Source organism: Odocoileus virginianus, chromosome 34, assembly GCF_023699985.2.
Source record: "Odocoileus virginianus isolate 20LAN1187 ecotype Illinois chromosome 34, Ovbor_1.2, whole genome shotgun sequence".
NCBI classification, from domain to species: Eukaryota; Metazoa; Chordata; class Mammalia; order Artiodactyla; family Cervidae; genus Odocoileus; species Odocoileus virginianus.
This window is the reverse complement of record NC_069707.1, coordinates 32,771,436-32,783,518: the sequence shown is the minus strand read 5'-3', so window position 1 is coordinate 32,783,518 and position 12,083 is coordinate 32,771,436. Positions and strand designations below refer to the sequence as shown.

General features: G+C 40.8%; 1 protein-coding gene across 1 annotated transcript; it reads left to right on the top strand.

The window, feature by feature from the left end:
- The first annotated feature begins 2,240 nt into the window (after positions 1-2,240).
- SMLR1 (small leucine rich protein 1) lies at positions 2,241-11,347 on the top strand. The gene is given in 5 exon segments (XM_020901685.2): positions 2,241-2,304; positions 2,531-2,661; positions 3,435-3,557; positions 3,559-3,706; positions 9,057-11,347. Coding segments are annotated over 5 exon segments (552 nt in total). The 3' UTR covers positions 9,143-11,347.
- The last annotated feature ends 736 nt before the right edge of the window (positions 11,348-12,083 follow it).

The following is a 12,083-nucleotide window of genomic DNA, read 5'->3' as shown; positions in this document are numbered from 1 at the left end:
AAGAAGAGGAAGAGACACGTAGGTGGCCTGAGCTCAGAGAAGAGGCCATGTGAGGACACAGCAAGAAGCCAGCCAGCCATCTACAAACCAATGAGAGAGACCTCAAGAGAAACCGGACCTGCTGGCACCTCGGTTTTGGATGTCCAATCTTCAGAACTGAAGAACTGTTGTTTAAGCCAGCCAGTCTGCAGGATTTTGTTACAGTAGCTCTGGAAGGCTTATACTCGACCACCCACCTAAAAGTAAAATTTGCAGTTATTCTCTTCTCTCCTTGTCCTGCCTTTTCTTTTTTCTTTTTTCCTACAGAGCAATTATCATGACCTGATGCTATATCTCTAGGAGGTTGAGAGGTAGTAGAGTATAGTGGATAAGTGTTTGGGGTCTGGGTTCAGATTCCAGCCCTACCACCTCATAGTGGTGTGATCATTGATGAGTTATGAAAGTTTCATGAGCTTTACAGAATCGAAACTTGCTTCAAAGGCATTGTTATAAGACTGTAATGAGACAGAACATGGGAGAGAATTCCCTGGTGGTCCTAATGTACTCCAGGCTTCCACCGCAGGGGCCCTGGGTTCAATTCCTCATCTGAAAACTAAGATCCCACAAGCCATGCAGTGCAGCCAAAAAAAAAAAAAAAAAGACAAAATAGAAGTAAAAAAAGAGATAGAACATGGAAATACTATTCTCTGGAACGATGCACAGGTTCAATAATTGTTACTATTGCTTATGGTCTGTCTACCCCTCTAGAATGTATAAGGACAGGGAGTTTGTCTAACCCATGGTTATGTTCACAGTGCCTCCAAGGCACATGTTAAGCCCTCAATAAATATTTGTTACATGAAATATAAATAAATGAAGTCCTATGGACCTTCTCTCAAAGTTCACAAAGAATTTAAATTCTTTGTTGTCACTTCCATGTCTATCTTTTTTGCTGGATGAACACCTTATAACCTACCACTACCACATGATTTCAGAGTCCCTATTTTGTGTTGACTGTTGTACCACTAGTGCCAAGTGACACTCCTTTAATTGACATGTACTAATGAGCCAAGTTCAGAAGGGCAGGTAACGAGGGGCAGAGGCTACAGGCTTTCCCACCCAAAAGGCTCACACTGAAGCAGTCACGACTACATTTACCGCGAGCGATGCTTCATCAGCAAAACATCACCCATATAATCAAATCAGAGCACTTCATTTAAAGTGTGTCCATTTCATTTGTATTTAATTTTTTTGTATTGGTTTTGCTGCTCTGTGTAATTTGATTCTCTAGATATCAGCAATGGCACTTGGGCATCTTCCATTGATGAACTTCAGAACCTTCACAGCCCTATGGCATGTTATTGAAATGAGTCATCCTTTATGACTTATTCAGATGAATGCAGAATTCAAGTCAGAGGCCTGGTGGGTTTGGTATCACCTTCAATAGGTCACAACTATCTAAAAAAGGCTTTGTCCATCTGTCACTAAGGACATAATAGGGTGTAAAAATCATCCTCTAGAAATTTTATATCAACATCTGCAATCACATGTGCTTTAAATTGTCATGGAAATCAACAATGGGCTCACTTACTACTAAGGAAATAGCAGGAGAATTTAACCACTAATGTAACATGTCCCTCTATTTTCACAGATATACATCTTCCAATGACATTAATGATTATTCCCAGCACATGTTGAAAAGAATTTTCAATTCTTCTGAATTGAAATGTAGGTAAAGAATTTGCTCTCGTTATGTAGGTAAAGAGTCAATTGCACACTCTATTGAACCCCACCCCAGATTCTGGTCAAATAGGCTGATTACCAGTGTTTTAATCTCCATCCTTCTATTTGCTAGACCTACTTAGAATAACCCAAACAACCAGAGTGAATTTGGAAAACAGCCTTTATTGAAAAAAGTTCTCAAGCTCTAAAGGATGTTTAACAAATCCTAATATCTAATCTTCTAAAAGTTCCCAGTGACGTGGTATTTTTCATAAATTAAGAAAACATTTAATACCAGCCATAATCAGGAATCAAAATTTTAAAAGCAATGTCCTTTATAATAAAATATGAAATACTCAGGGGTAGTTCTCACAGAGTCTATTTACTATTTACTGCTTAGGAAGCCAGCTAAGCATCCCAGAGACCCTCCCCATTCTACTGTTTTATAGATGAGGGTGAAAACTCCACAGCTGTGACAAAGACTCTGCATAGCCCTATGAAACCCTTGATGAGATAATTCCGGAGGCAGTGACAATGGCATGTCCTTGGTAGAGGCTGCCAGCCACTCACTGAGCCAGGCACCAAGTGGCCATGGGGAGCAAGGTTAGAGCGTGAAAAGAGAAATCAACCCAAGGAGTGGCTACCCATCTCCCTCCCCCAAATTTCCAAATTCTCTAGGAGACTTTTCATTTATAGAAGTGACTTTTTAGTTGCTTTTAGTTTAGTAGATCAGTATCTTCAATTTTTTTTTCACTAAAGCTTAAGTAGATGGCAACTCAACTCGGTTTATGAGCCAGTGTCAACACAGTCTCCTACCCTTGCCCTTTAGTCTTTTCTCAGAAACTTGGTAGTTACCATGTAAGCCACATCACCAGCATTCAGAGGCCACCTTCTACTGCCAGTGGACGGTCACAGGAATGTGTGAGCAGAAGACAGCCGAGGGTGCCAACTGCTAAAGCGGCAAGTGCAAGCTGATGCATCAAGGCGAGAAGGACCAGGGGCCACATTACCATCCCTTCCATCATCGGGTCTTGCAGCCACTCTCTCTCTCTGTCCATCTCCACTCTCAGAGGGCAAGTTCCATGGTTTTTTCTTATACATCCAGCATCTAGTCAAGAGGTTGGGTTATAGCAGAATTAAGTATTTGTCAAATAACTGAATAAAGCAGTGTACTGCTTGGAAGAGCATTCAGAGCAGGACATACTAGAAAGAGTTTTTACAAATGGAAAGAACTCTGTATGAAGGAAATTTCAGGTTTTCTAGACACAGGTACATTAACATGGTGATTTTTTTTCTCTGAAATTTAGAAAATGTAGGATCAGTTCTTTTCTACATCAGGGAATATATTGGTAGTATGAATATATTGGTAGTATGTATATATATCAAGGAAATGGCAACCCACTCCAGTATTCTTGCCTGGAGAATTCCATGGACAGAAAAGCCTGGCAGGCTACAGCGTAGGGGGTTGCCAAGACTTGGACATGACTGAGCAACTAACACACACACACATATATAAAACAGGTTTGCTTGAAGTTAGGTACTTTTCAAATCAAATAAACTGAACACAAAGAAATTTAGGCCTCCTAGTGTCACTCCCAACCTCGCCAAATAAACACTCACTCACCTCTGGAATGGCCTGGGAGAATCAACTCTCAATTCCACTATACTTTGTAACTGAGTTACAGAGTAACCTGCCAGCAATCCTCTCAGAATTCATGGGGCTGTTTAAATAGAGCAAAGTCCACAAAAAGTTCCACCGAGATGTGCTGAGCAAAGGCCAGAGCCCCAGAAGAAAACAAGTGCGGCCTCTGAGCGAAGCTGACCTCACCCAGAGTGCAAACCCCACTGGCCCGGGGTAGGGGATCTGTGTGATTGGCAATGAGCCCTGTGCTGTCAGAGCTCCTGAGAGAGCTTCCAGGCTGGCTCCTGTTCTCTGGCATCTTCCTTCCTGTGACTTTGCTGCTGCTCCTTCTCATCGCCTACTTCAGGATCAAGCTGATGGAGGGTAAGTGAGAAGCCTCCCCGGGCAGGGCTTAGAGGTCCTTTTCCAGGGCACACAACTGAAACAAGTCCACGGGCTATCCGTCTTTCTGGGAGGCCTGGGATCACACATCTTTTGAGTGAGTAAGGACTCATCAATAAATGCCCTCTTAAGATACCTTCACGGGGGAACATAGCAAGTTTGATCTCACCAGCAGTGTGGACGGTACACTAGACTCTGAAGACCTGATGCAGGGATCCTTCTCTGCAGCTCCATGAAGACAGATGAACTGGGAACCAGCAATTTGGACACATGACCGCTTCTCTCTCTCAGGCGAATAGATTCACAAACATTACCTGGTGTTACATGGTCTGCTGTCTGCCTGACAGGCGTGCGTGTGTGTGTAAGTCCCTGTGAGTGTGTGCGCATACACTTCTTTCTCATCCATTAAACTTCTATTAAGGAAACAAGCCATCATTGTGCTATCAGAGTGTTCGGTAAATGTCAAGCTCTAATAGATATCTGATGGCTTGGTGTGAATTTACTATGAAAGTGTGGTCTTAAGGTGGGGGAAAAAAAGAAACCTCAGGAAGCTTAAAGTGGTTGGGCCACAGGCTGCTGGGTCCTGGATTGAGAATATTTATTCTGCTGTAACTGAAAAGAATGAAACTGCATCGTAGTTTGATTGACTAAGTGTTAATAATATACCCAGCAAATGCTAGACTAATATGAGAGGCTAATAGCTATTTTAGTAATATCAACAAAAACCAGTAACATTCCTTAAGCTGGATGGTGTTGTGTTAGCCAAAAAACAAACTTGAAGTCTGTCTTCCCACCCTCCTTTGCTTCTGTCTGCTCCCGTCTAGGATCCGCATATCCTTTTTTGGAGTCATTTCTGATTACATTTTCCAGTGTGAGCAGACAACCTTAGACAAGGCGTGCCTTCATTTTCATGTGGTCCAATCCAATTCCAAATTTCCCTTTCTTATTTAAAACAAACAAACAAACCTTTGAGAACATATAGCTTTTAAAATTATAGTTCTTTCTGTAACTGTTTTCCTAAGGGCAAGCAGTTATATATCTTCTCTCCAGTTTGAGGGCAAAAGAGATCACTTGGCCCCAAATAAAATATCACCAGTTTGAATCTCTATTTAGTAGCTCCCACTTAAAAATTGTAAACAGATGGTCAAATATCATGTCATCAATCTTGCAAACAGGGTTATGGCAAGTGCAATCATTCCTATTTTGTCCTATAAAGAAAGGGACATTGATAGATTAACTAGTGTGTTCACAGAACCCCAGAGTCTTGCATCCTGAAACAGAAAATTATGTTGCCTGCCTCATACATCCTAGTCCATCAGGCAAGAGATGCATTTTCAGATGTGATGGAAAGCACGTGGAGGTATCGTAATCATTAATCCCACATTTCAAGCCTTAGGAGGTAACAGTGCATGAAAATTTAATTCGTATGTAGAGAACATCAATTTTTTTGCAAAGAAAGGAAATTCCCTAACATCCTGCACTCTTTATTTCCATTGCCTTGAGTAAGTACTTGAGGTAGAGGTCTGATTCTTGAACTTTCCATCACCAAACCCTTCATCAGCCTGTCAGGGACATGTCACCTCTGCGTGGGTGGAAGTTTTGATGATCTTACCTCCCCAAGTTCTGAGATTTCTAAACTGCTACATTCAGTGCCACTCAAAATACCATCACCCTGGTCATGAACAAATTGCTTGCTAAAATAACCAACATTGCCAAAAACAGTCACTATGAAAAAGAAATTGTGTCTCTCGAAAGCCTGAAAGTTTTGTATGGAGTTAGATGTAAAATTAGGTCAGGAAAAGTGATCAGGTTCTGACCTTCAGCAACTGACATTCTTAAACAGGTACCTGAAGTATTGAAAATGCGCAGTGTGGCTAGGCGTCTCTCATTGAACTTTATAAATACACACACACACACACACACACACACACATACATGCTTTGGTGGTTAGCAATAGAAAAAAAAAAAAGGATTTAGAGAAATCAGAGTAAGTTAAGGGTTAACAGAGTGAAATTGTTAAGATCTCAGGTGAAAGGGTCAAACCAAATGGGAGTTTGAATTTCAGCTCTGTAACAAAGGTCACACTGTCTAACCTTTCTTTTTTTTTTTTTTTTAACATATGCAATTTATCTTACAATTTGGGCATTTAAAAATAAAACATATTTGGTAACAATTAGTTGAAGAAAAACATAGCTAAAATTGAGGGCTTTAAAGAAAAATTGTTAAGTATGTACTCTAATCTTCAATAGATCATAACATATACATTTGTCAGAAGATTCCATTGAGGGAACAGTGATTCTTGACTGGTCTGTCAAAGCATGAATAAATCAACTGTGTAAAAGCTCTCTTAACATATCAAACAATCTTTACAGAAAGTGATTAGAGTCCTCAAAGTCTCCATAAAATAATCTGCTTACATTCACTGTCCCCTGGTGCTAGTGGTAAAGAACCCGCCTGCCAATGTAGGAGACATAAAGAGAAACTGGTTCAATCCCTGGGTGGGGAAGATCCCTTGGAGGAAGGTATGCAACCCACTCTGGTATTATTGCCTGGAGAATTCCATGGACAGAAGAGCCTGGTGGGCTACAGTCCATGGGGTCGCACAGGATTGGACACAACTAAAGTGATTTAGGATGCATGTCCAATTAAGTGGCATACTACCTAAACTCTTGAAGCTTCAGTTTCTTCATTGTAAAATAGAATTAATAGGGATGTAGCTGTAGGGTTGGTGTGGCGATTAAGTGAGGTAATACATGTAAAGTTTTTAAGTGCCTTTTCTGAATAATGTTCAGTCATTATGGCTCCTGCTGATTTATTAATATGAACTCTAAGAAGAGAGGGTTTATGTCATTATAATAACTATCATTAAAATATACCTGCGTGTGTGCTAAAAATACTGGAGTGGGCTGTCATACCCTCCCCCAAGGGATCTTCCTGACCCAGGGATCGAACCCATGTCTCACATCTCTTGCACTGGCAGGCAGGTTCTTTACCACAAGCACCACCTGGGAAGCCAGTAGCCATATTAAACTTCAAGACAAAATTACCTTTACTTAAAAATAAATTATAAAAAAATGTACTTAAAATTAAGTAAATTGCCCAAGGTCACTCACTCAGAAAATGGTAGAGACAGGCTATCTGGCTCCAGAAATAGCCCTTTCAGCTAAAACACTACCCCTGGAGTATTGAATACAGAGTAGGGGTCAGTAGGTATCTGCTGAATGGAGGAATACTTTCAGCCCAGGCACATAAGCTTATCACCAACATGAGAGAAAATGGTGGGAGAATTTAAAGAAGGCAAGAGTCTTACAAAAATTTTAAGGGGATTATCAATCTCTTTAACAGGGTAGTTATTGATGATGGTGATTTCTCAGCACGAAGACTTAGCTCTGAATCAAGAAGATGACATTTCTTCACCTGTGGCCCAACAAAGGCAATGTCATTGCCTGCAGAATATTCTTCAGTTACAAACTCTGATGTTCTCACAGCCACTTGCCTATTCTCACCTGTCTAATCTCTCTATGCTCTCCTAAAAGTTCCATTAACATGAAATGATGGCCAAATTACAAGCTCTTTCAGCATTGTAAGCTATTTCTCTTGCTCTCTGCACTGAGCCAGGCACAGACCCTTGGTTTAGGGATGGACAGCTCATTGCGGAATGACGGGTTTCCTTTGGTCTCTCTCCCTAGGTTTTCACGCTTCTAGTTCTCTTTCAGTGTCATTATTCAGATCGCCCATTCTCAGTTCTACAGTTTGTATCCTGGCTCCTCATTCAAAGCATGTTGTACAGTTAGCCTTTGGTAATGAAGAATGAGAGAAGAAATTACTCATATTGCAATGAGGCTATAACCTAAGGCATGGGCTATCTGAAGCAATGCCTTTGAACTAGCAATCATCTCTTTGGAAAGGCAGTGAAATTGAGCAGCTGAGAGTACAGGCTCTGGAGTCAAGACTGCCTGGAATCAAATCCTAAATCCATCAGTTTCTATGATCTTGGGCAAACTGCCTCATTTTGATTTCTCTACACCTTCATTTGTTCATTTGTAAACTACGTTTAAGTGACTACAACGTAAGAATCAAATAAGACCCACAAAGGGCTTTTCACAGTGTTTGGCACAAAAGTGATCAACATGAGCTGTTAAAACTTGAGGCTCGTGTAACCTAAGACCTAATAGCCTCCAATGCATGTGTACCCTCTCTCGACTAAGATGAAAAGCAATGTGGGATCACAAAAAGTCAGAGAGAGTGCTCGCGTCCTGGGGTACATGGCATATAAAGTGCCTGGCAAGGAATAAATTGCTAGGATTTGACGTGTGGGCCAAAAAGAACATTTTCAGGTTTAATTCTATAAACATGCATTATCTCCTATGAGATTATAAACTCCTTGTCTCTGGCTTTGATAATGTGACTAATTATAATTCTGAAAATAAACTTTAAAGAGTAACAATAGTTTCTGTTATACATGTTGGTGGTAGTCGGAAAGAAGGCTGGTTTTGTGTGTGTGTGTGTGTGTTTTGTTTTTTTTTTTTTGATGTATCAGGAAGATCTCAAAGGATAACTGTCAGGATTTCAGGGCTGAAGATCAAATTTATTATTGTGAGAGAGGTAACAGGTGAAAGTATCAGAGCAAATAAGGATATACAGAAAGATGCTTACATAATAAAAGCCAAGGGGAGGAGCGAGATTGGGGTGGGGGTCACAGGAAGGGAGCTCATGTCAAATGCTACAGAGGGAGGAAACTGGGGATTAGAAGATGACACGAATTAGTAATTATGATGTCACTGATAAGTTTAATATTTATTTAAGTGAAGTTATATTTTAAGGGGTTAGGGAGTAAGTGAAAATTGGAATCTGAGTTTTCAGTCAAAGGTACCAAAAGGTAAAGAGGAGATAAATGTGACGTGTCTGAAGACTATAAATGCTGAAACACATTTTTGGCATGAAGGACCAGGCCATAAACCCTCTCTTACTCATTTCCATATCCCTAGGCCTTATATTAGACAGGCTTAATAAATGTTTATTGAATGTGGAAGTCTTAATACATTTAATCAACACTTAATCTACTGAATATAAAATATACTTAACATGTAACAATTTTTATTACAGTGGTAATTTGCCCAGTCTAACCATGACCATTCTTTAGAATAAGCATTTACATTTTTGGGGGGAGAGGTTGAGAAGCAAAGGAGCAATCCTGCACAGGAGTTGCTTTGACGGCCACGACTTCTGTAACCGCCAGGATAGAAGTGCCGGCCAATTACACCTTAGGAGCTGTGAGTGACCAGCGGCACTCAGCTGCCTCTGAAGTATTAACTAGTATTTTTCCTTTCAGCGAATGAAGAACTGTCACAGACTCCTGATCACCAACACAGTCTCAGCGCTGGCTCTTCCCCCTGCCAGAAAAAGAAGCGGACGTGACTGTCAGGGACTGATCAGTGGCCAAAGCACAGTGGATTTCCACTGGTCCGAGAGTAACAGTCAATGGCTTAGCAATAAAGTAGGTTAATAAACCAGATCCACAGCAAGATAGAACACTGAGATGCTTGGTCCGACCTATATTGAAAAATGGCAGCTATTGTCCAAGGGGACAGCTATGAGACTCAGTTTAACCAGCAGTTCTTCAGAGTCCCAAGATTTTGTTTGATGGCCTATGGACTGGATACTTAAAAACTCTTGTAACATAAACTTTTATAGAACCACGTCTATTCTGAAGGGCATTATTTTCTAACTAAAATTCTTCAGCATCATTATTACATAATTCCATGGAAGGTGGCATTATTCTGACTTTGGAGGTGAAGAAACTCTGGTAGAGATCAAACGAATAGCAAAAGATGAGTGCCTGTGGATTCCCACTGTGAGTTCCCACTTCCTCCTCTTGACACTCAGCGAGGCACAGATGTCGCCTTTTCAGGCCTTATTTCCGGCCCTCGGTTTGCTTCTCCCCTTTCCCAGTTGCTTTGGCAAATTCCATCATCATTGTGAGAAGCCACAAGAAGAGCCTCTCTTCACTGGGTATGGATCATCACGAAGGCAGCTTTCAGCATGACACCGCTTGGAAACACTGGCCATTTGGTGAGAAAAGTAAAGAACACAATGTTCATGGAACTCATATGGAGAATAACTCAAGACCTTGCCTCGAACACCAAACATCAGGGAGCATTTCTAAATTCAGAAAGAAGTCAACGTTTCACCAGCAGCAACCAGCAAGCTGAGCCCCTGCGCCACACAGCAGCTTCTCCCTGGCTATTTCACACATGGCAGCGCATTAATAAATGTCAGTGCTACTCTCTGTGATGATCGAGAGAGGTGGAATGGGGGTGGGAGGCAGGCAAAAAAAAAGAGAGATTTCACTAGCAGGATTCTTTCCGCGAGAGCCCCAAAGAGCCAATCTAGGTAATTGAGAAGAAACATTTAATTCAAAGTAGTAGTTAAAGCTACTACCTTGCTCATCACAGTTTCCTAGTTAACGTTAGCAAAAGACACAACATATCCTAAGTCTAAGTCTGGTTATACTCCAATGTTTGCATATGAATCCAAAGGCTATTAGACAGATTATAAAACAATGAATTTGTTCACCTGAAAGAAATGCATTTATGTAGTGACATAGAAATATGCAAAAGATCATGTGGCTGATCCAAAGCAAGAATGCTATTCTCTGCTTCTCTTCCCTCTCCTCCCTCACTCCAATCATATGCATCCAATGAGTTGTCGGTCTCCATTTGCACTTATTGCATAATATGAAATTCACTGTTCAACTGGAGGACACTCATTTCTGGGTTTTATTGTATTTGATTACAAGGAAAATGTCTGCTGGGGCTTCCAGACTGAGGTAATTTAGCATAAGTGTGCATGCCTTATGGAAGGAGTAACAATATTCTTTCAGTTCTGGGAGGGATCTCATTATAGCCTCTGGCGGAAATCAGCTTATGTAAAAATGTTTTCTTTGACAGAAGGTGTAGAAGGTTCGGCCACTAAGGTTTGCTCCAACTTCTCTTGGAAACAGGCACTCCCGAAGCCTGACTGATGACACTGGTGGATGCGTTCCACCACCTTTGCCCGAGCAGAGAAAATGCATCTCAACTACTACGGTAACAGAGGAGCTCTAAACATACACACTTTTAGCATAACCCAGTTGTGCAATGCAGGACCTGATTTCTTTGTTGCCGTTGGCTAAGATGGGAGCACAAGGAATTTCTAATGAAATCGTGAGTAGTCATGAGTGTTTTATATGCAGAGAGAAATAGAAACTAGTTTTCTCATGGAGAAAACAAGTCCAAGGGTTTCACTACCATCTGCCTGAAGGCCCCGTACTGGATTCGATGAGTCCCTCACAGACGGCAGCCAATCAGCTGCCCAGTCACATCTTTGCTCTCCACCTGCTAGGAGTCTAGCAGGCTCCTGCTCATGGCTGCTGTCACAGAGACCAGGCCGGTGGCCTCCTTAATATTTCATCCTATATTGTTTCTTCCTCTGTGCCAAAGCATTTCATTAGGGGCCAAACATGCTCCTAAGTGGTCTCCCTTCAATAATTACTAACCTTAGTTCTAATGTTCTAGCATCTGAATGAGCTCTCAAATTCATTTCCCCGACATGAGACTTTCAATAAAACAATGGGTGCTGTAAGTGCTGTTATATTCCCATCTATTCAACAACAACAAAAAATTTATTTTACAGAGCGAACCTAAAGCTGTTAATATCATCCATCTTGTTAACTGTGTCGGTAATTTGGAAATGTGGCATTGCGACACCAAGTCCATGACTTCACATTCTACTTCACATTCTAAGCTTAGGCATGTTGATAAAATAGAAAACGGGGCAGGGAAGGCACCCATCATGTTCTCTAAAGTGTTATTCACAATCCTTTAAAGAAAAAATGTATTTATAAGTAGTTTGACCAGGTAACAACCTCCAGTATTTTCTAGATATATTACAGTAGTAGCAACTGGAAAATCAAGGACACACACTTTCACACACCAACAACCGGTTTTCTTTGAAATCTAAGTTCTTTGGCAAAACTATAGCTCAAAAATCAGTCATAACTGTGAAACACATTTTGTAAATCAATTTTCTGACTATTTATAAAAAGTTAGAATTTTTCCAAATAAATGCTCCTGAGTCTTGCTTCCTGAATTTATAATTTAGTGTGCTCATTAGAAGCAGCCTCTCATTTTATCAGCATTTATGCAAAGGCATTCACCCTGGCAAATGAGTGACAGAACATAGAAAGGAAGTACATATCTAAAAATTTTTATTTATAATTAGAGGACCAAACCAGATGATCCTAAAAGACATCAACCCCGAATAATCATTGGAAGGATTGGTGCTAGGCTGAAGCTCCAATACTTTGGCCACCTGATGC